We start from the raw sequence: 27299 nt of genomic DNA, 5'->3' as shown, positions 1-27299 counted from the left end.
CATCTTGTGAGTCCGCACGGGTAGGCACCACCACCCTGCCTATTTCTGCCGTGAAGCAGTAATGCGTTTCGGTTTGAAGGGGGGGGCAGCCGTTGTAATTATACTGAGATCTTAGAATTTATATCTCAAGGTTGGGGGCGCACTTACGTTATAGATGTCTATGGGTTCTAGTAACCACTTAACACCAGGTGGGCTGTGAGCTCGTCCACCCATCTAAACAATAAAAAAAGCCGTAAACCTAGTTTTATTGTGTCGAGGAGTCACGAAAACCGGGAAAAAAAACATAATTAAATATTTCAATAAATTTTATTCAGGATGCCGACTCGCGATGTTGATCAACAGGAAGATTTGATTCCAGGTAAGATTATTTATTTTACACACATTAGAACGCGTTCAAAATCGATTATCATTGTCACGTCATCCGCGGGAATCTTCCTCATAGATTCCAAGAATAATTGGACATTTACATTGTTGATGTCTGTGGGCTCCGATAACCATTCATCAGGAGGGGGCTCATAAACTCGCTTAAGCAATTTAAAAACCTCCGCTTTGTATTATGTCACCGAAATTTAAATAGCACCATCTTATTATTATGATTCATGTAAATCTTTTTATATAATAATCCTTCTGGGCGTGTGCGTATGAGTGACCTCTTCCTAAGCGGCTGGACCGATATTTGATGATTCTTTTGTGCGTCTTCGAGTATAATGGTTTGGAGGATGAAAAAAGTAACTTTTGCAATTTTCAGTTCACTAGATCTTTTAATACATGTCGACGCTTGAAAGCCAAACTTGACTAAGCGACAATGCGTGAACTTTACAGTCGACTAATTTAAATTTGAAATTAATTTAAAATATACCTGAGAAATACCTGAAAAAAATTATATTTTAACGAATCTAGCTGTAGGATTGAAATGATTTTAATAGAACTAGAAATATATATTTTTTTCGCATCGAATATGGTTATTGCCTGTCATTTACGTACAGAGCAGTTATTGTCGCTTAGTCACGTTTGCCTTTCAAGCGTCGATGTATATTCTGAATTCCACATCAATTCACAGGCTCAATAGCATACCGGGAGCGCCAAAAGTGGTTGAATTACGTCGAGATGCCGAACAACCCGTACTCGCCTGAGGCTATACAGAAGAGGCTCTCCTCAAAGAGCGCTTCCTCGCTGTTCGACACCATCACCAGAAAAACGAGAGACCTGGAGGATCATAATGAGGAACGCGACGTCCGTGCGACCAGCGACGCGTCTATTGTGGAAGAGAAGCGAAGCGCTTCGTTGAACGCCAGTGTTGAGAATGTTAACAGAACCGACAGAAGAACTAAAAGTCCCTCCCCAAGGATACTGAAAGACGTGCTGGCTGACGACATTCCACAATACAAGCGGTATGTAATACACTGTTAATTAAAACATACACGATTAATATACACGACTAGCTATACTCGTCCACTTCGCTGGGCATTTAAAATTAACATTATTATTTGTCACCCCCACAAAGATTCTCATCATTAACGCCCCCGCAACTGATGTAGGGAGTCCAACACTCATATAAATATGTACATGTATTTTCTACATGGATACCAAGCTTCAAGTCAGTCGGATGCATGGTTCAGTATTTTTTTTTTTATTGCTAGGTGAATGGACGAGCTCACAGCTCACCTGGTGTTAAGTGGTTACTGGTGCCCATAGACGTTTACGACGTAAATGCGCCACCCACCTTGAGATATAAGTCCTAAGGTCTCAAGTACAGTTACAACGGCTGCCCCACGCTTCAAACCGAAACGCATTACTGCTTCACGGCAGAAATAGGCAGGGAGGTGGTACCTACCCGCGCGGACTCCCAAAAGGTCCTACCACTAGTAATTACGAAAATTATAATTTTGCGGGTTTCATTTTTATTACACGATGTTATTCCTTCACCGTGGAAGTTAATCGTGAACATTTGTCGAGTACGTATTTCATTAGAAAAATTGGTACCCGCCTGCGGGATTCGAACACCGGTGCATCGGTCAACACGAATGCATCGGACGTCGTATCCGTTAGGCCACGACGACTTCTAAAAGTTATAAATTACATCCGTAAAAACCACTGTAGATTTATATATTAGAATAGGTTAATTGAAATTTAGCGGTAGGCAGCGGCTCGGCTCTGCTCCTGGCATTGCTGAAGTCCATGAGCGACGGTAACCACTCGCCATCAGGTGGGCCTTCTGCCTAGATGGACAATATAAAAACAAAATATCCAATAATTAATTTCGCATTAAACTAAACATAGTTGCTTATGTAACAATATTCCGATCATAGTTTTTACAACGTGGCAAGAACTACACAAAATTGTAATTAAATTCAATTTTTTTTTAAAAACGATCTATACGAATATCGCGCTAAAAGAGCATCCGTAACTATTCTAGTTCAGAAATACTATCTTGTATGCCTTCAAAGAACCTGTAGAAACCTGTAGACCAAACTTACTTATTAGTAGGTTCTGCCCACTGAGTTTCTCGCCGGATTTTCTCAGTGGGTCGCATTTCCGATCCGGTGGTAGATTCTGCGAAGCACTGCTTTTACTAGAGCCAGTGTTAGCACCACTCCGGTTTGAGCCCCGTGAGCTCACCTACACGTTATGGTGATATAGCCTCTCAAGGCTATCACTATTACTGGTGGTAGGAAATCTTGTGAGTCCGCGCGAGTAGGTACCGCCACCCTGCTTATTTCTGCCGTGAAGCAGTAATGCGTTTCGTTTTGAAGGGTGGGGTAGCCGTTGTAACTATACTTGAGACCTTAGAACTTATATCTCAAGGTGGGTGACGCATTTACGTTGTAGATGTCTATGGGCTCCAGTAACCACTTAACACCAGGTGGGCTGTGAGCTCGTCCACCCATCTAAGCAAAAAAAAAGAAGTCCCTCCGAAGACCCAGAGGTTCCAAGCGATCCGTGAGATGCTAGAGATCTTGCTAGGGCCAGTGTTAGCAACACTCCGGTTTAAGCCCCGTGAGCTCACCTGCACGTTAGGGTGATATTAGGCTTCTCAAGGCTGTCAGCATAAGTAAGAAAAAAAATTAGGTTTTATGAGCGCATCTATTGTTTCAGTTACGGTCGTGATTATTATATAAGGGAGGCGAAGACGTCGGCGGGAGGTCGTTTGGGGCACAGCGACACGAGCTCCGCGTCGTCCGTGAGCAAGTGGACGGGCGTGGAGAGCTCCGACCCGGGGTCCGCGTCGCCAGTAAGTGCCTGCAGCTCGTTGAGCGACCTGGAGGCGACCGCGCTGCACCAGAACCTCGTCCGCGCCGTGCTCAGCCCCAGAAACGCGAGCCCCAACTTCGCGATCAATCCCATATTCGAGAACCCCGATAGAACATACGACAACGCTGTCGAGAATCATGCAACAGACGCACTAAACAGAAACACGAACGTAAGGGAACGTAGTAATGACGTGCGCTGTGGAGGTGACGGTTTCGTGGAAAACGAGGATATAGTTAGACTTAAAATACCAAACGAACCTGAAATCACTGAGGATTTATTCGAGAGTTATTCGAACGTTAGGCGCAGCAACACCCTGAGGGGAGACCGCCACAAGCCGCGCCCCGCCCTCCGCTACACGACCTACGCCTTCGGAGGCAGTCTCAGGTTGAGCAAACGGTTCCGCACCGATCTGTGGTGACCACCGCCTCCCGATACCCCCCATTAACCTCGACCACCTCCGAATCGAATGCGACTAATGATAATCTCATTTAATTAAACCTGAACTGTATGCGATACATATACAGGATGTAGCGAATATAATAAATAAGTTAATTTAATTTAAACTTTTAACATCACATTCGTTTCTCAATCGAACTCCAAATGATTCATTCACGTCATAGATTCACAGCCAATATCTAAAATATCTTCGTTTTGACACACAATGTACTTGTCGTGCGTAATCTGAGCATGTTGTTTGATGTAATATGGAACAGCTGACTAACAGCACTACCGCACTTATATTAATAATAATAATTAAAAAAAACAGTATTACCTTGGTGAAGCACATTATAGATACGTGTTCCCTTTAATGTAATTTTCAGTACTATCACTACAGTAATAAACGTCGAAATTAGTGGTGAGTTGTATTTTGGAAAGTACAAATTTTGACTAACAAAACGCTAAAACTAAACTAAACGCTAAAACAAAATTAATAAATATATAACTCACTCATTTCTCACTAACATCCTTAATTTAAGGTTTTTATTTAACTATCAGTTGATAGTGTGAATCTATTTGATTACTTTTTTATACCGTGACTAACAGTCTGACCGCACCTTATTGCACTAAGCGCCGCTTACTCAACACCCTATATAAGCACGCGATTTTTATTATAACCATAAATCTATTTTTCCACTGTTTACATAATCATTTTTATACTAAGTTGTCACTGCTGATTTCGAATCGATTTTTTGATAAAACTAATTTATTACACATAAAATATATAAATATAGAAATTCGAAATCGATATTGCCAACTTAACGAAACAAATATTTCAGGGATTACTTATAAAACAATTCAACTTGATCGCAACGAACCAACAGTACACGAAATTCAATAAAGAACGTCCAATTGAATCAATAACTACGATGACTAATAATAACAATAATACGGATATACTAATTGAATACGATGCCGCCAATGAACAGACATTATTTGCCGCCGAGCCCGTCGCTGTAGATGAAGATACAGACAAAAAAATCGAAGAAATAATACAAACGGCTTATGAAACAAGAGACGTTGAGAAAGACCAACCGCTCAAATCGCCAGCGAGCGTCGATGACTCTTACATCAGCACCAGTAGCGTAGAAGATTCTATCAAAATATACAACGTGCAGACCGGCGAGATTATGAAGTGTAAACCCGAAGATAGCTTATCAGCGAGATACGGGACCGACTGCAATGACAACGTAGATAACGAAATCTCTAGAGAGGCTGATAGCTCCAGTCCGTGTCGAGATCTCGACGAGGACACTTCAAGCCAGAAGGAACCAAGGTATATAGATGAGCTGGATGAAGTCCTACCCCATCTACCTAAAGTGAAGGAGCTGGCCAAGAAATTCGTCAGCATGGAGAACCTCAGCGAACCCGTTAAGGTGAAGTTTCTATTGAATTCTTTTATTTACTTTCAATGAATCATTCTTCGTCGGAATAAAAGTCAATATTTAAATTGTAGAACAAATGTTACTTTATAGTCTGCTATGAAATTTTAAATTCATTATCATTTCGTTGTTATAACAAAGAATTTTTTTTTATGATTATTGAATCCGAAGTTCTTTCTTGCGAAATTCTAAGTAAATCACGATCATGAATATCTGAAATATCAAGGATATTAATAACAAAATAAGAGTTAACGATGCGCCGCGGCTTTTTGATAATTCTCCGACATCTATTTTTGGATGCTATTCCACCAGGTGACCCTTACGATCTTATTTAATTTACAGCATTACAACATAAACAAATATTTAAACATTGTTACGAAGCTACCGTTTTTTTCGTTTTTGTTTCTATAGAATACAACATAATTGTCCATATGTGTGTTTAGTGCGAGTTTTTTAACGTTGTCGATAGCGTAAAAGTTAACTCAAATTTGTATGGAGTTGGAACGTTTGTCTAAGTTTGCCGCTAGTGGCGCTGTTCTAACTGAATACAAGTTAACTTTTACGCTATCGAGAACGTTAAAAAACTCGCTCTAAGCACACGAGTAAGTACGTAGGTGCCGAATGCCACCCAGTGACAGGTTAATCTATGTATCTATGCGGATACCGACGTCGTTGGTCGTCGACGTCGACTATCGCCTCGACGACCCGTCGGTCGGGCGTCCTCGGGGTGGCGCCGCGTAGGAGGCTCGGCCCCGGCCCGAAAAAAAAAAATGTAGACTTGGAAATACTACAGGCTGGTTTGTGCTTACCTATGTCAGCTTACAATACGCCCTATCGGTAACTAATGCATTTTTTTCTGTCTTTCGACGTGAAAATCGTTCGCTAAAACGTGCTACCTAAGTAATAATTTCCATTAAGAAATTAGCGCCTACAAGAAGGTATTGAGGATTGGTATCTGAAAAGTACTCCAAAAAAATTCCTTTGGCCACGACATCAAATACGAGCTAGGCACATCTTAATTTTAAAACCTTATATGTGCCATAATAGTTTAGAAGTTATCGTGATCTCGATTACAAACATGTTTTATCTTGAATGAATCACACGTTACCTTATCGTTACTCGTACCCGGTATTTACACTTTGAATATATATATTTTTTGTAATGTCAGCGATATCATATCTGCTATATGAGAATAGAAATTCGAATAGAAGAAACTCAAATTGAATCCGTTTTATCGAGATAGACTATTGGGTGTACAGGAAGATAGCTTCGATCACAAAAAAAGGTCATACTGATTCTATTGATTCTATAGTATAGGCATCGGCTATGCCACGAAAAAACCGATTTGGTAGAAATTTAAATTGTTTTGAATTTTTATTTTTATTGAATAACCTAATGCTTTATAGAAAATATTTTGAATTCGACTTTATTATTATATCACCTAAATAATAATTAGCACGAACTCCTCCATAATAATCCAAAAAATCCTCCAAAAAAACAAGGAGCAATTTTATCAATATTTTAACAGCAATTTCTTAGTTTCTTAGATCATAATTATTTATTAATTAATTTTAATTCGATCATAATTTAGGCAGCGGCTTGGCTCTGCCCCTGGCATTGCTGAAGTCCATGGGCGACGGTAACCACTCAGCATCAGGTAGGCCGTGAGCTCGTCTGCCTACAAGGGCAATAAAAAAAAATATACATTCTATATTTTTTACTAATACAAATAAACTGGGCTAATTTCAGGTGCCGCAGCCCTACTCACGACGACGACGGAGCAAAGAGAATATTTTAAAGGACACACAAACAAAGCAAGTGTATATGCATAGTCTAACAGCCAGGAGCATTTCAAAGGAGTTTCGTGACGAACTTAAATTGTCTATGCCAACTCCGATCACTGTACCAGGAGGCTCCAAAGAGATCCCAGAAGGAACCGAGGAGGTGACTAAGGAGTCCAGTAGACCAGGAAGTCCGATGCCGGAGCCGGGCACGTTAAAAAATAAATTAGCGTTCTTCGAGAGTTTAAAAAATAAATTTAGCAATAAATGATCTGGTGCTGTGTTAATGCGATCATAGTACAAGTTATTTAATAAGTAAAATCCCACGCCTACAAATATTTTATTTCAAACTTTTAAAATATCAAACTCAGGATCCATAAAGTATCTATAAACTAATAAAATTCTGGCAGTGCAGAAATAAGACGCCACTATATGTGGTCACATTAAACTGACATGCCGTTTAACTGTGTAGCACTTGTAACTGTACCTACCAATTCGTAAATAATCTACAAATTTAGTTCTGTTTTATAATGTAAAAATGTATTTATTACATATACATAGTAAAAAAACAATCAATACATAACAAATACAGTTTATTTCAGAAATAACTTTTACATTACATGTTTAATAACATTGGACATTTTTGACGTTTGACGTTTATAAAAGCTGACAATTCTGACTAACGAGTAGGTACCACAATTAAGATTAGAATTACTGCGTGATTTTTAAGTACATTGCGTTAATTGTCTATACAACGGTATTCCGACTACAATTTGTTTGTCAAAATAAATTTTGTAGTTCATTACTGTGTGGGTGTTAGGTGCCTTTTTATTTTTCATGATTACATATTATTTCACTGCGGATGGTCACAATGTGCACAGACTGTGATTTAATTTTATAAAAATGGTGATTAGACGACTTATGGGCATATGTCCCAAATAGTCATACATATTAAGCATATTGGCGAATGATTAACAATTTTAGTAACAGCACGATTGAGAAATAAAATAGTTGAGCATTGCGTTTCAAAGTGATGATGCGGTCATATTTAATTGTCAAGATCAAGTTTATTTGACTTAAAATTGCAACGATCATAAAAAAATCTTGACAATTATAATTTTTTTTATAATAAAATCACATTATGTTTCATAAATTATTATTAGGTTACGGTGTATATAACTGGTGCCATTTTGTAATCTTTCACATTTTTCCATTTATTTAAGTGATCATATTTAAGCTAATGCCAAAGTTGTAAATAAATAAAAACGACAAATGTATTCTTGTTTTTTTTTTTTTATATTGTCTGGCACTGGCTCGCTCTTAATGGCTGAATTCCTCACACGCCCTTTAAGGCTACTGGCAGATAAGTATACAAAAAAGGTCCTTCCTTTAGTTAATTCTGCTGGGTTATATTTCAACAACGATAAAATTCGTTTTACTGGGGCATAAATTCAGGTTGCTTGTAATTTTTCATTGCTTTAATAGGCAAACTAGCATACGGCCATTCTGATGATGAGTGATCACCGATGCTCTTGGACATTTGAAGTCGCCGTGGCCTAAAGGATAAGGCGTCCGGTGCATTCGTATTAAGCGATGCAACGGTGTTCGGATTCCGTAGACGGGTATCAATTTTTCTAATGACTTACGTACTTAACAAATGTTCACGATTGACTTCCACGGTGAAGGAATAACATCGTGTAATAAAAATCAAACCCGCAAAATTATAATTTGCGTAATTACTGCCGGTAGGACCTATTGTGAGTCTGCGCGAATAGGTACCGTCTCCCTGCCTATTTCTGCCGTGAAGCAGTAATGCGTTTCGTTTTGAAGGGTGGGGCAGCCGTTGTAACTATACTTGAGACATTAGAACTTATATCTCAAGGTGGGTGGCGCATTTACGTGTAGATGTCTATAAGCTCCAGTAATCATTTAACACCAGGTGGGCTGTGAGCTCGTCCACAAATCTAAGAAATTAAAATAAAAAACATCAACAATTAGGTGGTGCCTACTGCTTATAACTCTATTCAAGATCGTTGGAAAATATGGAAATATCAATGGTCATGGATGGTAATCCTAAAGCCCAGTAAGCAAAATGAGGTGCGATGGTAAAAGTATGCAGGGGTCATGTCAAACAATTCTCCAATTTCCCTAATTTTGGCATTTGCATTATTTTATTTAAATTTATTACTATTATAACACGAATTTTTAAAAGAATCATGTCAACACGACAGCTATTTCATTTTGGCCTGCAGTATAAATGTTTGGAACAATCAAGGAAATACTTGTAATTTACATACCTAAATAAAACAGATATTTCCAACACTGAACTCTAAATTTCACTTACATCTAATGAATACATAGCACCAAAGAATTATTTACTTTAAAAACAAATCAGACCATGCTGATCTCTCTCGGTTTGGTACCACCATTAAACCTGACGCCATGCAATCTAGTGATTTACTTTGAAGAGCCATACAATATAATTGGGTCTTTGATCTCACCACAAGATGAGTGGTGATTAACATGACTATGTATGGGCTGCAATAAAACCTAAACGTTAGATAAACAATGAGTTTGTCCGTAATAGGGAATAAACTAATTTATTTTATTCGATACAATCAATAACTTTTTGTTTTGCAGCATAAACATTATGTAACATGTAGACCAAAAGTTTCTGAATGCTGCTAAATCATCTCTTTTCAAGTATCACAAAAACTAGTAATAAATACCTAAAGTTTTATGAAAAGGTATACTCTCCATTTCATCAGCATATTTCCTTCTGTAGCACCATAAATAGTAATCTATTAAACTTGAATTCGGTAATTCTATGTCTCCACCTTTCTTCTTCAATGCATCCTCTAATCTCTTCTTGATTAATTCTATAGCGTGGATTGAGCAACCGCGTATTTCGACTTCTTCTTCTGAGCCACTTTGCAGTAGTATATCTAGGACAATAAAAGTTATCAACGGTGGATGTTTTAGAAGATAGAAATATAAATTGTTCAGATTAAATGTGATGATGCAGTAAATGAAGACTCCTAAATAAGTAAGTGAAATAAAAAGCTCATTTTTAGTCAATTGGTTTTACAAAACATTAAAGATTTCAACCATATCCCTTAATTGAATATACATATTTTTTATGTCTCTTGTTTCTAGTAATTAACACTCACTAAATCTCAGATAGATTATGAGCTTCTTAACCAATCTTGGGCAATAATAAAAAAGTTCAAATTCAAATTATAAAATGAAATGAATACATACCGTTTTTCAATTGTTCCATTAACTCGTCACTATAACTCAATGCTCCAAAATACACTAAAACCTGGGGCACTCTATAGTCAGCGAACATTGTGATCTTGTCAATATCCTCAAACTCACCCCACGATTTACCACCGAAGAAATTCCACAGATCAGCCACCAAAATCTGTGCTCTTTTGTAAATACCTAACTTTTGTCCTTTGTAGACAGCCTCATCTCTGAACGAAGGGAAGTTGTTCACAATAATCTCAAGTAGTTTCAAGGCTGACTTGTTAGCTTCTTTCAAACAGGTCGTAAAAGTTCCATTATATTTTTCAAGTAAAATCGCACCAGTTTCATGTAGCACAGACATTCTTTCCGTAAACAATGGTATTTTAACTTCATTATCCCCTCTCATTATCGTTTTTAGTTGCTCTGTAGTTATCTTCGAATAGTATTCTGGGTTTGTTATATCATAACCTTCCTGAAACAGAGTTAATATACCAGCTTTCATTTTATAACAGCTCTTTTTCCTTAGCTTAAATTCAGTATTCTTTAAAAATAATGCTTGTTTTATACATAATAAAGAATACTGTTGTTATTATTGTCAATTAAATGTGCTTTTGACAAGGTCTAACAGTGCAATAATGATATCTGAGCACTCAATTTGCATTATTATAATAAATACCTTAATTGCTCTATCAAGGGCAGCCTCCAAAGCATAATACCCAGAATGTCCACCAACAGTCCATTTCAGAGCTCCACTGTATGACCAGAAACAGAAGTTTAACGTGTCCGCAACAAACACCCAGTCCACAGCCCTTGGGTGTTCAACATTAGGATGTATACCTGTTCCTGCATCAGGGATTTCCAGTTTACTTGTAGACATTGACGTGAGTATCTATAAACAATGAATATAATTTTATTGTAACTGTAAATTAATGTTTATTAGTTGAAGTTCTAACACTATTTTTTTTTACCTTCACCCTTTGTCTGAGGATAAAATCACAGCCCACATGATGTTAAATGTTAGTTACTGCAGCTTATGATGTCACAATGCAAAAGTTGCCACATACCTTGAAAGATAAAGTCTAAGGTTGTTACACCCTTCAAACCAGTATGCAATAAAGTTTAACATGTTTATTGTTTTTCTTTTCTAATACTATTAGCCTTAATAGATTAAACTGGAACTACAATATAAATTAAATAAAGTTTACCTCTTTACATGCTTTATCTAATCCTTCTTCATGTATCTGTACATGCTTGGCATATCTAGCAATAAATTCACCGGCTTTTGCTGGCAGCAAAACAACTTCGTCATCCATGGTTATAAAATGATAGTCTGAATAAAAAGTGAAGGTGGATAGAAAATTTCAATTTGAATTTAATTGTACTAGAGTGATTTACAGTTACAGCTATGATATTCACATTAAATAAAGCAGGAACACAAAAATTTGTTATCTTCAACATCTGTGATTTTAAAAGTTATAGATATCCAAGTGCACTCTGATTGGCTAAATAACTTAAATCATAGATTATACACTTAATATATTCGAGAACTTAAATATATGTCAATAAAAAAGTTAACGCTAATGAATGATAGAACGGTAGGTTTAAATGTCTATGGGTATACACTTAAGTATTGTTAGACTTTTTGGCGGGAACGCGAGGAGTGAAGTTGTGTGATTTGTTTTATTTTGTCTATTTAGTGTTTCTTCAGGTTTAAATGTGTAATAATGGTGGTTTATTAACTGTTTAATATCTGTGAAAGTGCACAAATGTGGGAAAATAAAACAAAGCCGCTGGACGTAACTTTTCGGGATCCTCAAAAAAGTCCACTTAAAAGTCTCAGTAAATGACCACCATTTTACTGAGATTGTATGTCATCCCATATCATCTCATATCATTTAATTTAATTTCATCCCAGTTGATTAATGTCTCAGTTTACTCATCTTCATTTCATTTCATTTCACTCCATATTATCATTTTTCATGAAAATAATACTTAAAATTAAAATAAAACATGACTTAAAGGTCTTAGTTACCTGGTCATAAAATCCTTTTAAAAAAATCTTTACACCTCACAGAAAAGCACCAGAAACAGGGAAGTGTGTTTATTTATCTTATGTTGTGTTCTTGTTCATTTTATGACCCATTTGTATACAAAAATGTCAATAGATATTCAAGGAACGTTTGTTTCTCAAAAAATAAATAAAGTCAGATGGATTCCTGAAGATTATGCTGAAACAAAATGTTTCCTCACCGGTAGTTGGGATGATGAGGTCAACTTAATAACAGTTTGGACTTTTGAAAGTGTTAACGAAGACGAAGAGGTAGAATATCCTCGTGCCCTTACCAAGTATCCAGTAGATGATGATGTTACACAAATAAAATTCACGGAAAAAAACAAAATAGCCGTTTCAATATCTAATGGTGATGTAAAAATACTTGAAATTAGTGCTTATGATAAACAAACACCACTAAAAGAAATATTTTCCTGGAAGTCTTTACATAACTACGGGTGAGGTTCTAGTTTTTTTTAAACTACTAAAAGGTTAAAGCAGTTAAAACTACAATTCACGAAAACCAGAGCATACTGAAGTCAGGTGTTATGTTGTAACTGCTTTGGCACAGCATGGTAACAATAGGCACACACACCAAACATCGAGCCAGCTATCCATATCACTCTCAATGCATTCTACCAGTCAGCAAATCATTAATTACCAATTCTATCATCAAGTACCTTAAGATGTAAATTACGTTATTTGAGTAAACATACTATAAAATGTTTTCAACAATTTATATCTAATATTTTATCAACAATAACAATTTCTGTTCAATCTTTCCTAATTTTTAAGATGAATTTTATGCCTTTTTATTATAAGAATTTTAATATATGCTACAAAATATCTACACCAATGTTACAATGAAACATCAAAGTTTTATTACCTGATATTGTAACCACCAAAGAAAAAAATGTATAATTGTATACTTTTTGGAATATTCCTACCCATGAAGCTGCCAATCATGTCATTTTCTAGAAAACTGCTACACATTCAGTTCTTTTAAAAAAAACGAAATAACTGATAAGTGTTTGAATTATTTGAAAATAGCACACATAACTAATTCTTAACTCGTAACAAATGCTTTATTTCAGTAATACAAAATGCTCTGCAACATCTTTGGATACATATGAAGGAGACATAGCTAGTATTGGTGAGGATGGCAATGTGAACATATTGAGTGGCCGAAGGGGTGAAGTCAACCGTACAATCAAAGGGGCTGATAGCTGTTCATTGCATTCCATTTGTTATTTAAAACACACAGAGGTAAATGCTTAATTTCTAACTTTTTGATTAACAGAGATTAAGTTTTAGTTTTTAAATATAGAATGACCAAATCAAATGATGTTTTCTTCGGTTCATAGACATACATACAGTCATAGACATCATAGACAGACATAGCGATTCAAAGACAAGTATCAAAATTACTTGTATGGTTAATAAAAATAATTTAAATACAATAAAAATATGAGACAATAAAATCATAACATTAGTTTTCATTACAGAAAAAAAGGTATCAAATTTTTAAAATTTTTCATTCTTATAATTTTATCAACTCGAATGGACTACTCAGAAATTCTTTTTATCTAATTCCAAGATTCCCATACAAAATTGACATCTTCATATAAACTTTGATTATTATTATTTATTATTCTGATTGTTATAAAAACAATAAAAGTAAAGAATTAAGAAGAATATTTTCTTGTTTCTATCAAAGAATAAAAAATGTTTGATTATTTTATGAAATTATAAGCTGCATGAGCTGGCTGAACCAGAGGGTATATAAATAAAAGAAACAAATAAAATTTTATTTTTACAGGTTATAACAGGTAACATTCGAGGCCACATCAAAATTTGGGACCTTCGATCTGAAGTAGACAAACCCGCTGCATCATTCTTACTAGCTGGAGATGAGTTAGCTGCGACATGCATCATTAATCATCCAACACAACCTCATATAGTACTAGCAGGCAGTGAATCAGGATCTGTTGCTATTTGGGACCTACGCATGAACACATTTCCTACATCCCTCCTTAGTGCACACACAGGTGGAGTTACCGAAATGCAATTCCATCCAGAAAATCCCCAGAAATTACTAACTTGTGCAGTTTCGGGTGAACTCTGGGATTGGAACATGGAAACAATTACAAAAAGCACTAAAGGACCAGACAACCAGCTGGTATGGATGCCTTTACAAGATAAAAATACAATGATGATTAACTCTTTAATGCCATCATTTCATCAAGCTTTGAACTCTTTAGATTGTGAAAAGGGAAGGATTTTATGTGGAGCAGATAATGAAGCCGTATATTTGATAAAGAATTTGAAGTATTGATTGTCATTATTATTGTCATTATTGTCATTATTAAATGATTTTAATGATTAATCCTAATACTACTCATAACAATAATTTACTTTTAAGAATTTCTACATAATGACACTTTTTTCTATAAGATAATTACCTTATTTTAAAAGAGGTTACAATTTGAAGAAAAATTAAAAAAACAACAGAAAGATCACCAAGCGCTGTTTTTTCATAGAAAAGAAATAAAAACAATGTTCAAATAATATGTCTTTATTTTATTACCAAAGGCGAATACACTTATATTTATTATAATATATTTTTATCAATAATACACCAAGTCAGTCTTTGCATGCCTAGTCAAAGTATTGGTAAAATTTTATACATAAATCGTTCAAAATATATCGTGTTATACAATTCACACTTAACAAAATTTATTTACATTGTGATGTAGAGTATATAATATCATATGAAGGCACCAAGTCGAAACAACCATTTATTTTGGCGACGATGATGTAGTAATCAACTAAATTCAACTATGAGTATGACTGCTGACTCTATTAGATTGCTTAAATTGATATTTGAATTCTGAATGACCAATAAAAAATACTACTTGTGAAGTTCTCATTTATCATACATCTTGTGAGAGAGAGTAGAAATTTTTAAACAAAATTTTCAGAAATCATAAATTAAAAAAAAAACCTAGACACGTTAAGCATCAACGCCACCATATTTAAATTTTTATAACGGTAACTTTTTGCAAAAACAACCAAACAATGGCACCGAATCTCTAAGTAACTTAAGGCGCAGCCCCATTCCAAATATGTTAGTCTTTATCAACTAAATTATATAAAACTGTTTATTTGGCATCTCATTCACATGTTTACGCAATGTGTATATTAAAAAGAAACAAAAATATAAAATAGCATACACACTACTTAAAAAGTTGTTCGTAAAACGATCAAAGGGTTAAACGTAAAAAAATTACAAATAATTAAGTGACGTGTGATGTCGTGTTTTTGAAATTTTTACATTGATAACTTATACCACGGAATATTGTTTATAAATAAAATGAAGCACAGCACACAAAATGACCGAATATCAACGAAATTATGCTTTCCTTTGGGGCGTTGAAAAATGTTATGTGTGACGAAATTCGACAAAATGAGTTACATAACGTTCTTAAATCTGTTACTGAGAATATTTGCTTAAAACATATAAATAGGTAGGTAGAAAGCAAGAAAGCATAATTTCAAGAGGCCACTTTTAGATTAACATTATACTTAATTGATTATAATAATACTTGTGTGAGCACCTTACTAAAATAATATTAAAATTAAATTGGTCCACACAAGCCAGAAGCATCACTTTTGACTTGTCCAATATTCGAAAGTCTTCACCAAAACTTAAAAAACAGCATGCTAATTTTTGATTAAATAATAAACACAGCAAAATCTCGAACACCATAATGGAATATAGTAAATCATTACATAGTATAAAACAAAGTCGCTTTCTCTGTCCCTATGTATGCTTAAATCTTTAAAACTACGCAACTGATTTTGATGCGGTTTTTTTAATAGATAGAGTGATTGAAGAAGGAAGGAAGGATTATATGTATAATAACATCCATTAAATAGTGGAGAAATCAATAATAAATTACAGTTTCCGAAGCGAAGCGAGGGCGGGTCGCTAGTCTCGCTATAAACGAAAATTAAAAATTTTTGACAGTTAAAAGAATGGTCATAAAAATATTTCACTATTTAACAGCAATAATTCAAAGTGCGTCAGTTTTAAAAATTACGCCATTTTCGCAAGGCCAAATGAACCCAATAACAGTTCAATTCTAGTTGTTCTGTATATCAAGTGTGCTGTAATCTGCGATGAGCTTGCGGCTTCCTCTGAGCAGCGGCGAGGAGGGAGGGCGGTACGGTCCAGAGTTGTTCGGAGTGCCGCATCATGGCTTCCGTAACGTGACAGCTGTTGGCGGCGGTCGCGAGCTGCGTCTCCAGGCTGTCTGATTGCTTGATCAACAGGCTGGAATGGAAACTTGACAAATTAATTCGATTTTCAAATTGAAGAATGTAGAGGTATGATACTCTTTGACAACAGAACCTTAATAATGTTGAAACTTATAATTTCAATTAATTATAGTCGAATTTCGACTACTGCGGGACCACTAGTATATAGATAAAAGCGTTGGTATCGCACCTGGGCGGGAAGAGCGTGGGCGCGATGATCATGGCGACGTTGTGCTCGTTCATCTTGTTGGCGTGCGCGTGCGCGACGATGTCGTTGGCGAGCCGCAGCAGCTCCCGCAGCGTGGCGCGCGCCTCCGGACCCAGCAGCAGCACCAGCAAGTTGAGGGCGCGCCCGCGGGTCGATCCACTCAGCGCTGTAACACCCGGTTATTTTTTTATTTTAAGGGATTTTATGACCTGGTAACTTAGACCTTTAAGTCATGTCTTATGTTAATTTATATTCATATTATGAAAAATGATATTATGCAGTGAAATGAAATGAAATGAGACGAGATAATATGGGATGAAATATAATCTCAGTAAAATGGTGGTCATTTATTGAGATTTTTTCAGTGGACTTTTTGGAGGATCCCGAAAAGTTACGTCCAGCGACTTTGTTTTATTTTCCCACATTTGTGCACTTTCACAGATATCTAACAGTTAATAAATCACCATTGTTACACATTTAAACCTGAAGAAACTCTAAATAGACAAAATAAAAAAAGGTGCGTGTACTTATGTACGCGCGTAAGAAATTAAACTTTATTTTTATGATTTTTTTTTTTTTTTTTTTAATTTTTGTTCATTTTGAAAAAAAAAATCGATTAAGCAACATTCTCAAACACGCATATTGGACATCCCTTTTCTTGACATCGTCTAAATTCGGTAATTCTCGGTACGGTATCAATACTACTGACGATAGTTGAACGGACAACGTCATAAGAAAATACTGATGGAATGGTTTCATTTTTCAATTATCGCAATTATCGTTGCTATAAACAATTGACACCACATTCACTTTTCACTGAACTGATACTTGACGAAAACATGTAAATGTATTATTGTATAGCAGCTGTCCACGCGGATGCATCGCTCACTCAAGTAGGAGAGAGACAGATGTCGAACGCTGCCGAACGCGGAGGCCGACTGTGCCTCTTTGTCGCTCGTTGCGCGTTCTCGCTTGCACTTCAAGCCTTAATGGAACGCCTCAGAGCGAGGTAACGCCGCATGAGTCATGTTTTTTCGTGCGTGCAGCCGGCTCCATCGAATTCTAAGACGTTGTCATGTCAAAAAAGGCAGCAATGTTGAATATACGCACCATAAGTGTGGTAGAAGAGCCTCATGAGCTCCTGCGTGAGTAGGGGCTGGGGCAGCGCCCGCAGCAGCCGCTTGTAGACGGCGGCGAGGTCGTGTCCCTTAGCGAGCGAGACGGCCGCCTCCACCGCGCCGCGGTCCTCGTACCACTGCCGCTCTATTAGCTGACTCAGCTCTGATACCTAAGTCATTCAAATTTTGGAATCGTTCAGACAATTTCATTGGTTTTAATTTATCTATACCAATATATATATATCTACAGTGGTTTTTACGAATGTTCCGTTATAACTACTGAACCATGCATACGATTGACTTAAAACTTGGTATCCACGTAGAAAATACATGTACTTAATGGATAGGCTAATATTTGTATATGAGTGTTGGACTCCCTACACCAGTTGCGGGGGCGTTAATGATGAGAATCTTTGTGGGGGTGAGAAATAATAATGTTAATTTTAAATGCTCAGCGAATTGGGCGAATACGGCTAGTATTATAATATAAAGGGAAAAACTATAATCTTTGTTATTCAATACAGGTAGATTTTCGGATCAGAATTTCCAGGGTCTCCCGCCTAACATACCTAAATCATTTAAATTTTGGAATGGTTCTGGCAATTTCATTGTTATTTTCATTTTATATCAGACGCAGGGAAACTAATGTTTTTATTCAATTCAGGTAGACTTTGGTATCAGAATTTCGAGGGTCCCCCGCCTAACATATTAACATAAGCTAACGACAAGTCATGTGGCCTCTCTGATGTCAATCCCATAGATCGCACGTTGTGTAGCCACTTGTTCATTTCAATACTTAACTATTAAATATATATATATATATTTTTTTTATTGCCTAGATGTGTGGACGAGCTCACAGCCCACCTGGTGTTAAGTGGTTACTGGAACCCATAGACATCTGCAACGTAAATGCGCCACACACCTCGAGATATAAGTTCTAAGGTCTCAGTATCGTTACAACGGTTGCCCCACCCTTCAAACCGAAACGCATTACTGCTTCACGGCAGAAATAGGCAGGTGGTGGTACCTACCCGTGCGGACTCACAAGAGGTCCTACCACCAGTCAATCTATATTAATAAAGCAATGTCCATTTAAAGCAGATATAAATCACGAACAAAATTCTCCGACGTCTGTGTTTAGGCGATGTTAGGTAAGATTGTTTGGGGAGAAATGGTTTAGTTGGGCGGTGCGATAAAAACTGAGCTACGGTGAAGTTAAAATTGGGTGAAATCAGCTGTTCCCTTCAGGCGTCATAGCAATGAGTGAAAAAAAATAATTAAATCGATTGAGACGAGGTGAAATTAAATACGGTTTTTTTTTCTCGATAGCAAACTGACTTTTTATTCACAGTTCAGGCAGACGAGCATACGGCCCACCTGATGGTGAGTGGTTACCGTCGCCCATGGACTTCAGCAATGCCAGGGGCAGAGCCATGCCGCTGCCTACCGCTATCCAAGCCGCTGCCTACCGCTAGAATTACGTTCACTAGAACTAGTGTGGTGGAGGAGCATGTTGTTACCTTCTGTTTGTTCCCGGAGACCCTGAGCAGCCCCTCGTGGTGCGCGCGGGCCCGCAGCGCGCGCGTGACGCAGCACAGCACGCTCGGCGCGCTGCACGTCTCCTCCCACAGGATCATGTCCTTGCGGACCAGCGTCTCCAAGGACACGCCGAACACGGAGCCCTCTGCAATGTACCAGCCTTTATAACACATACTACGAAGGATAACTAGGATTTTTTTTTATTGCTTTGATGGGTGGACGAGCTCACAGCCCACCTGGTGTTAAGTGGTTACCGGAGCCCATAAACATCTATAAATGCACCACCCACCTAGAGATATAAGTTCTAAGGTTTCAGTATAGTTACAACGGCTGCTCCACCCTTCAAACCAAAACACAATTCACGGCAGAAATAGGCAGGACGGTGGCACCTACCCGTGCGGACTCACAAAAGGTCCTACCACCAGTATAAGATTATTAAGACTATAAGGTCCTTGATAGAGGATCGTTGAAATTATTAAGAAAAAGCTTTCCTATTTCCTGCTAGGTTTCTCGTACCTTCCTTCCGCTTCTTTTTGGGTGGCTTCCTCTTCTGGAAGGGCAGCGAGTACTTGTCGAATATCGCCGTGAGCTCCAACCACAGTAGCGGCTGCAAGCGCTTCAGTTGAGGCTCGCTTATGCTCTCTATGTCCACGTTACTGTCCGCCTCCGGCCAATCCTGGGAACAACACCCCTATGTAATGCTAGCTACCTATAAATTAACTATTGTGGCAAAAACTCAGATTCTCTTTTTATAATAATGTGCTAGCCTTCGTAATATTTTTTTGTTGTTGTTTATATGCTGGCTGCCCCACTCATCAACCCGAAACGCATTACTGCTACTCTGAAATAAGCGGGGTGGTGGTACCTACCCGTGCGGACTCACAAGAGGTCATACCACCAGTAAAGACGTCCTACCACCAGTTAATATTTTTTGGAAATCATTGAACATTCAGATCAGTTCCAGCATAATTCTTAATAACCTTAGCGGGAATCGCTTACACGTCACATTCAAATACGTATATTTTACGACACCCGCAATGTATGATGTATAATACGGTGGGGTTATTGACCTGAGTATTATAACATAACAAATTTGCAGTACATTGCGTGCATTACAAAACTAAATACGATTACAAAAATATTATTTTACAGTTGTTGTAATATCAGGAGCCGCCAGGTCTTCCACCCACATTCATTTTCATTGAAGGACTCGTTTCACTCTGAACTATCAAAGAACGTTTTTTTTTGTCTCCGTCTAAGCCAACGGCTGGTGTTTGTGCATAATAGAATATTGATATTCTCGTTTCCTCACCTCGTCGTGACTCATCATCTGTCTGTCCAAGTTAAATTTGTGCTCAAAGCTGAGCGGCTGCTGCGCGGAGACCACACTCTTCGCTCGAGATACGCTAGCGTGCTTGTTATTGCTGGAATTTTACATTTTCTATTACTATTTTTTTTAATATTTTTTGGAAAGAAGTTCCTTGTGGGACGATGCGGAGGGGGTACCCTAACCGGGAAAAAACGTCCGTAACGTAAGATTTTTATTATTTATGTATAATCATATAAATAGCTGTTTCTTTGTATATTATTATATATTTTTTATAAATCATTGTGAATAAAATAAAGTTGATAACTTTGTACAGTAGTTTTTTTTATCAATAAAAAAATCATAATAAAAAATGTATACCCGAATAATTATTTTCTTTATACCTCGAATAGAACTTAAAATCAATATTTTTATAATTTTTATTTATATATTTTTATTTATTTTCTATTTATTTGTTTATTTATTTATTTGGGAAACCAACAGTACAAAATAAAAATATAATATTAAAAAAAAAAAGCTAAAACAAAAACCAAACATGTTTCCGGCATCAAAATCACATATAAGTAGAGATTGAACAAAGGAAAAAAAATAGAAATGTAGAAATTTAAGTTGTACACAAAGCACTCAGTACTATTTATGGCCCGACATCAGTATTTATATGTTAGTAATAGATCCAACTAATAAGGAAGATAAACGATTTCATCCACATCGTCCTATTAGATCAGCCCCATCACACGCCGATAGAGGACTCACTATATTTAACTCTCCTTAATTGTGTTCTTGGTTGGGCAAAGGGCCTCGTTCGAGTTGATACCAGTTGCCATTGTCATGTCAGATGTCATGTCTTTAGGTCTTAAGATAGAAACCACATGTGGTACAATTGAAACTTGGACCCCAGTGAATCGTGGTCTATCATCATGTGAAAAGGCAGTTCGTTGAGCGATATAAAAAGATATAGATTGACTTACATGAAGGGATCATTGCCTTTCAGTATAGATCCGTTGATTCGTTCCTTCCCTATTCTCGGCCCCTGGACAGTGCCGTATCGTTGATAGCCTAGCAGTTCGATTCCCTCTGGAAGTAAGTATTAAGCTCTTATTTTATTTAGGGTTTTGAAGATGAGACCACTTTTGTACATATATTTGCATTTGCTTCACTTTTTTCATTGTCCTTGTAGGCAGACGGGCATACGGCCCACCTGATGGTGAGCGGTTACCGTCGCCCATGGACTTTAGCAATGCCAGAGTCGAGTCGCTGCCTACCGTTAAGTACTCTCCACAAGCTCTCGTTTGAAACATGGAAAATCTTTTAGGTAAACTTTTATATATCAGGCACGTGAGAACATATCAGTGACCATCCATAGAAGCTGGTTCTATTGCTGAAATCGATTTAGAACGTGATGCATTCCCACTATGAATACATAACATATTTGCCTATAGAATTAAAAGGGTTTTATCGATTTTTTAAGCAGTAAGTAGTAGGTGGGTGTCAATAATTGTACCCTATAATTATTTGTAAATGTGCAATGTTTATGGTACTGACCTGTGTTGGTCGCGATGTCCGCCCAGTGCAGGTCGTTGGGCTTGAAGAGTTCGTGCATGGGAAGGGGGGGCGACACGGGGGCGCGACGCGGGGCGGCGGGGGCGGACGGCGTGCGAGCCAGCGGACTGTGCGCGCCTGTACCCGGGTACCGTTCGCTGGAAAAGTTAAAGAAGGCCCATGATCAAAACGAGCCCAAACTAAAATTTTCTTTTAGGAATCTCGGAAATCACATCATCCACCACACACGAGACTTGAAAATTAGATCCAAAACTTAAATACCACAATATCTAGTACAAAAACGCCCCTAAGTTATAGTAGTACAGAGGACTACTATTTAGTGTTCACTACTAGGCCAATTAAATTATCTTACGTTCCTTCATTGGTGTCATCACTATTCTCAAAAAAATAAACTCTTCACCTTATCCCACTAGGTGGGTCGGCACAGCGATTTTTTCTATTGCATTCTCTTCTATTAGCCGTCATCTCAACACTCACTCTCACTCTCATATCATCATTCACAGATTCCATCCATGCCTTCCTCTATCGACCTCTTCCCCCTCTAACTACCACTTCCATACATCTCCTAGTCACATGCATCTCCTCTCTACGCATCACATGTCCATACCACGCTAACCGTGGCGCTTTAATTTGTCAATCACCGGAGCTACTTTCACACTTCCTCTGATATACTCATTCCTTATCTTGTCCATTCTCAAAAAAATAACCAAAATTTTAAAGTACCACATTTTTTATGGCTTATGATGGTCTAACCAATGTTGTACCTCTATCTATTTAACTTTGCAACGTCTCTATATCTTTACGTAATTGTATTCAACATCTCCACTACCTTACAGACCGGAACGCAATGTATCACAGCAGAAATAGGCAGGATAGTGGTACCCGCAAGTGCAGACTTCGATAACGCTCTACCAACGAAAGATTTCTGTGACCATAACTATACTGAGACCTTAGAACTTATATCTCAAGGTGGGTGGCGCATTTACTTTGTAGATGTCTATGGGCTCCAGGAACCACTTAACGCCAGGTGGGCTGTGAGCTCGTCCACCCATCCAAGCAATAATAATAGTAATAAAAAAATAAAAAAACACGTTATCTAGTTGGCGCGTAGTTGGTTACTTGGTGCTTCGCTGCCTTGCCACTAGAGCGCTGACGGCTACATTCAAGCTGGTCGTCTTCGCCGCTAAAGGTACTCACACGAAGTCGGTGGGTGTAGGTCCGTCGGCCCACTCGGCAGGGGGACTGCCGGAGCCGCCGCTCGGCAGAGAGTCCAGTGAGTCGGGGGTCGCGCTGCGCGACCGCGGTTCACTACCACTTGAGTTCTGCGAATACATAATGAACACATTGAAATATTCCAGTTTTTAATAGACATCAAGTAAAAGCTCTTTATTCGCGGGATATATATGTTCCGTAAATATCCGTGAATACCGAAATCGTGAATATGGAAAAGCGCGTTTACAAAGGATATTCGATATTGGAATCTCTTTTATCAATGTACATGTACAGATTTACCTATTAGATCCGTGGCCTGGCTGAGCCTTTGCTCGCCCACCTGTCTTGATGAACCTGGAAAGGCCTCCGGGCCACCAGTAATACTTCAATCATAAACATAAAAAAAGATCCGCGAATAATGAAATCTTTAGCCGCAATTTTTTTTTATTTTTTATTTCTTAGATGTGTGGACGAGCTCACAGCCCACCTGGTCTTAAGTGGTTACTGGAGCCCATAGACATCTACAACGTAAAATGTGCCACACACCTTGAGATATAGTTCTAAGGTCTCAGTATAGTCACAACGGCTGCCCCGCCCTTCAAAACGAAACGCATTACTGCTTCACGGAAGAAATAGGCGGGGCGGTGGTACCTACCCGTGCGGACTCACAAGAGGTCCTACCACCAGTAATTACGCAAATTATAATTTTGCGGGTTTGATTTTTATTGCACGATGTTATTCCTTCACCGTGGAAGTCAATCGTGAACATTTGTAAAGTACGTATTTCATTAGAAAAATTGGTACCCGCCTGCGTGATTCGAACACCGGTGCATCGCTCGATACGAATGCACCGGACGTCTTATCCTTTAGGCCACGACGACTTCATATAGGGATTGGGTCGCATTTTTTTAAATCTGCAAATAGTGAAAACGTGAATAAAGGAAGCGCGAATAAGGAGCTTTTACTGTAGTCATTTAGATATACGACTGTGTTCTCGACTCTGGTGTTAAATAGGACACCAATAGACATCGCAACGGTTCCGCCCATCTTAAGACGATTCTGATCTAGAGCTTAGATTCGATTGCATCATAGATCCTAACCTTCTTTTCTTTTTTTTCTCGTAACTATTTCATCAGAGTACGTTTCAGTACCTACCTCGCATTCGCACGACGATCACGAATGTCGTTTAGACCAGACGCGCGCTACATTAGAACATTGCAACATTAATCATATTGTTCATGCTATCAAACGATTCGGCTATGGTCAATAGATCGTTGTAATGGAAGATTTTTACGTCTCTATATCTTTACGTAATTGTATTCAACATCTCCACTACCTTACAGACCGGAACGCAATGTATCACAGCAGAAATAGGCAGGATAGTGGTACCCACAAGTGCAGACTTCAATAACGCTCTACCAACGAAAGATTTCTGTGACCATAACTATACTGAGACCTCAGAACTGATATCTCAAGGTGGGTGACGCATTTACGTTGTAGATGTCTATGGGCTTCAGTAACCACTTAACGCAAGGTGGGCTGTGAGATCGTCCACCCATTTAACAATAAAAAAAAAACTTCTAGTTTGCATGGGTTTAGAGAGACTTTATGTGTCTTGTATCTGAATGGACCCCATCAACTTTCATCGTGCAAACGAGTTATGGCAATCAACTTGATATCAACAACAAATCGAATGTTAAACGATACGATGATTAGTTAATCGCGGAAAACAAAAATTATATTGTTTAAACATACAAGACGTTTTTGTTGTTGGTTAGAAAGCACGTGTTTGAATGTGAGAATTCACACGATTCGATTATATTGCTCGTAGTGTATGAACGAACTTATGAACGAAGACACGTCATTACGGATCCTCCCGATCCATTAACGGTGCTTTTAGGTACCAGGTTTTAAGCATCGGTCACCGTCTCACCGAAGGGCTCGACGAGCGAACTAACCCATAGACACAGCCCACTGAGTTTCTTGCCGGATCTTCTCAGTGGATCGCGTTTCCGATCCGGTGGTAGATTCTGCGAAGCACTGCTCTTGCTAGGGTCAGTGTTAGCATCACTCCGGTTTGAGCCCCGTGAGCTCACCTACTAGTTAAGGTTACGCTGAAATGGCCTCGCTTAGGTACGGAAAAAAATATGAACGAAATCGTAAAAGTCCATATCGAAGAATGCTTTGGGTATTTTTTATAAGTGTTAATTATATTTATATTATAAGTTTAAGAGTTTAAGGGCTCGGATTCTCCACTTGGATCACGATCAACCTTGAGGGATGACCGTGAAGTGGGATTTTAGTACAATTCCGAGGCGAACGCAATACTTAGTGATTATCTCGATTTGTGGTTCAAAGTACAATCGCCATAAACTTATTTAGAGTTGTACGCCTGCTTAGTAGAGAAGATCCGGCGAGAAGCTCAACGAGTTAATACTCAATTTGTGCTTAGTGTGTTTAGTGAAATTGTCCGCTAACGAGACCGCTACAGCGGGAGTGGCCCTCGTCGTCGGGAGGATAAAGAGACTAGGCTTCGACGTGGCGCTCAGAAAATCCGAGGCCTTGTGGTTTCACGGGCCGCGGAAAACGCCACTTGTCGACAGCCACTGGACGTTTTTTTTTCTTACTGTGTATTTTACTATCAACATTTGTTGCTGGATCTACGCACATAGAGCGTTCGAAATTGTAATAGCCATAAAAACTCGTTAGTGTTGCGACATTAGGTGAACATAAAAAAAGATTTTCACAGAGATTATCGAAAAGTGAAACTATTCCATTACGTATTAGCGTCCGGACTAGATTACGTAATACTAGTTTTTAGAAAGCTAATAGATTAATGACAAGGCAGTCATGTATGGTGAATGAATTTCGTAGAAATTCAATAGACAAAAAAAATGTCTTGTATGGTGACTATTATTTGTTATCCTATTATGTAAAAGATCAAAGTTTAATTGAGAACGATATTTTTTATTTTCTTATAAAAAGATTTCAAAGTGCAACGTCTTCGTAATAGTCTGAATCTTTATTTTTATAAGTATCTATTCTATTTCTGGAAGGCTGTATCCGTCCACTTGCAGAAAAGTAAAATTCAATTCACAATCATATTTCGTTCGCAGATAACGGTTCAAACAATAACCATAAGACGGAACTTCTTCACCAGTTTCTCTGATATTGCCGATTTCCATTAGGTAGGTCGTGTTCTGGCTAACATGGAAATAAAAAATAAATAATGCAAGGAGGTAATGGACGTGTCACTGAATGACGAAATAAAACAAATCGTTTAAATTACTTGAATATAAAGAGAAATAACAATGTGTGATTACGGAGACATGCGAAAAGATAAAATGACAATCGAACTGAATTAAATTAAAACAATTAAATTTGGGACTACACTAGGAATCGTAAAATAAAATAAAAAATGTTTCTTTGAAAATTATTAACATAAAAATGATGCAATTAAAATCGTCATAAATTAATTCAAATCTATAATATTAATCATTATTATAATGACGTTTCTAAAGTCTACAGCACGCTTAATCTTTACCATAACAAGTAAAATGAAATCATGATTGTAACAGATTTCTCGGTTCAAGTTCATATAAATATGGGCAAAAATACCTGTTCTCGCGGAAGTGACAACGTACCTGTTATTCCGGTATTTCCGCACAGCCCTACGCTTTATTTCTAGGGCTGCGGACGGCAGTAGCAATAATAGTACTTCTTTAAGTAATTTTAATATCAGTATCAATACTGAGTAAGATATTTTAATTTTCGAAATCTACATACCTAGTTTAAATATTTGA

At 37.7% G+C, this 27299-nt stretch overlaps 4 protein-coding genes across 19 annotated transcripts in view; 2 read left to right on the top strand and 2 right to left on the bottom strand.

The window, feature by feature from the left end:
* Positions 1-8190, top strand: part of M7BP (Myosin-7a binding protein) — a 112632-nt gene extending 104442 nt beyond the window's left edge. For 8 of the 11 annotated variants that reach the window (XM_089727306.1, XM_089727305.1, XM_028186325.2 and 5 more), the window contains 5 exons: positions 315-358; positions 1061-1391; positions 3097-3421; positions 4530-5126; positions 6882-8190. In XM_089727306.1, the coding sequence (XP_089583432.1) occupies positions 315-358; positions 1061-1391; positions 3097-3421; positions 4530-5126; positions 6882-7184 (1600 nt within the window). In that variant the 3' untranslated portion in view covers positions 7185-8190. Of the gene's footprint in view, positions 1-314; positions 359-1060; positions 1392-3096; positions 4109-4529; positions 5127-6881 lie in introns of all 11 variants that reach the window. The other 3 variants (XR_016323073.1, XR_016323072.1, XM_089727307.1) reach the window with 3 other exon arrangements.
* Positions 7490-11718, bottom strand: LOC114251895 (queuosine 5'-phosphate N-glycosylase/hydrolase). 3 transcript variants are annotated; one of them, XM_028186318.2, is made up of 5 exons: positions 11368-11718; positions 11131-11226; positions 10839-11051; positions 10175-10634; positions 7490-9858 (listed from the first exon to the last, which is right to left on the bottom strand). In XM_028186318.2, the coding sequence occupies exons 3-5, from the start codon at positions 11037-11039 to the stop codon at positions 9629-9631; spliced, it is 891 nt and encodes a 296-aa protein (XP_028042119.2). In that variant the 5' UTR covers positions 11040-11051; positions 11131-11226; positions 11368-11718; the 3' UTR covers positions 7490-9628. The 3 variants fall into 3 exon arrangements, with proteins under 3 accessions (XP_028042119.2, XP_089583441.1, XP_028042116.2); XM_089727315.1 differs by having other exon boundaries at positions 11137-11226; XM_028186315.2 differs by lacking the exon at positions 11131-11226 and having other exon boundaries at positions 11368-11492; positions 11579-11718.
* An 85-nt stretch (positions 11719-11803) lies between these two features.
* Positions 11804-14777, top strand: Nup43 (nucleoporin 43). Of its 2 annotated transcripts, XM_089727314.1 has the most exons (4): positions 11813-12001; positions 12232-12670; positions 13307-13478; positions 14032-14777. In XM_089727314.1, the coding sequence occupies exons 1-4, from the start codon at positions 11929-11931 to the stop codon at positions 14545-14547; spliced, it is 1200 nt and encodes a 399-aa protein (XP_089583440.1). In that variant the 5' UTR covers positions 11813-11928; the 3' UTR covers positions 14548-14777. The 2 variants fall into 2 exon arrangements, with proteins under 2 accessions (XP_028042121.1, XP_089583440.1); XM_028186320.2 differs by having other exon boundaries at positions 11804-12670.
* Positions 14772-27299, bottom strand: part of conu (Rho GTPase-activating protein conundrum) — a 137504-nt gene continuing 124976 nt past the window's right edge. For all 3 annotated transcript variants that reach the window (XM_089727311.1, XM_089727312.1, XM_089727313.1), the window contains 9 exons: positions 23482-23606; positions 22267-22421; positions 21693-21798; positions 20710-20821; positions 19914-20073; positions 19379-19542; positions 17851-18028; positions 16723-16906; positions 14772-16548 (listed from right to left, as the gene is read on the bottom strand). In XM_089727311.1, the coding sequence (XP_089583437.1) occupies positions 16374-16548; positions 16723-16906; positions 17851-18028; positions 19379-19542; positions 19914-20073; positions 20710-20821; positions 21693-21798; positions 22267-22421; positions 23482-23606 (1359 nt within the window). In that variant the 3' untranslated portion in view covers positions 14772-16373. The remainder of the gene's footprint in view (positions 16549-16722; positions 16907-17850; positions 18029-19378; positions 19543-19913; positions 20074-20709; positions 20822-21692; positions 21799-22266; positions 22422-23481; positions 23607-27299) is intronic.

The sequence above is a fragment of the Bombyx mandarina genome, chromosome 05, assembly GCF_030267445.1.
Source record: "Bombyx mandarina strain Sakado chromosome 05, ASM3026744v2".
NCBI lineage: Eukaryota > Metazoa > Arthropoda > Insecta > Lepidoptera > Bombycidae > Bombyx > Bombyx mandarina.
Note: the sequence above shows the minus strand (reverse complement) of the source record. Positions and strands in the feature narration are given on the sequence as shown.

What these genes read in the sequence shown, in the direction of transcription:
- LOC114251895 (XM_028186315.2), bottom strand. Translation starts at nt 11,475, where the DNA reads ATGGATGACGAAGTTGTTTTGCTGCCAGCAAAAGCCGGTGAATTTATT. An exon ending in TAGATAAAGCATGTAAAGAG is followed by an intron (nt 11,052 to 11,367) that starts GTAAACTTTATT and finishes CATTGTTTATAG; the next exon opens with ATACTCACGTCAATGTCTAC. An exon ending in CCCTTGATAGAGCAATTAAG is followed by an intron (nt 10,635 to 10,838) that starts GTATTTATTATA and finishes ACTCTGTTTCAG; the next exon opens with GAAGGTTATGATATAACAAA.
- Nup43 (XM_089727314.1), top strand. Translation starts at nt 11,929, where the DNA reads ATGTGGGAAAATAAAACAAAGCCGCTGGACGTAACTTTTCGGGATCCT. An exon ending in AAGTCTTTACATAACTACGG is followed by an intron (nt 12,671 to 13,306) that starts GTGAGGTTCTAG and finishes GCTTTATTTCAG; the next exon opens with TAATACAAAATGCTCTGCAA. An exon ending in GTTATTTAAAACACACAGAG is followed by an intron (nt 13,479 to 14,031) that starts GTAAATGCTTAA and finishes TTATTTTTACAG; the next exon opens with GTTATAACAGGTAACATTCG.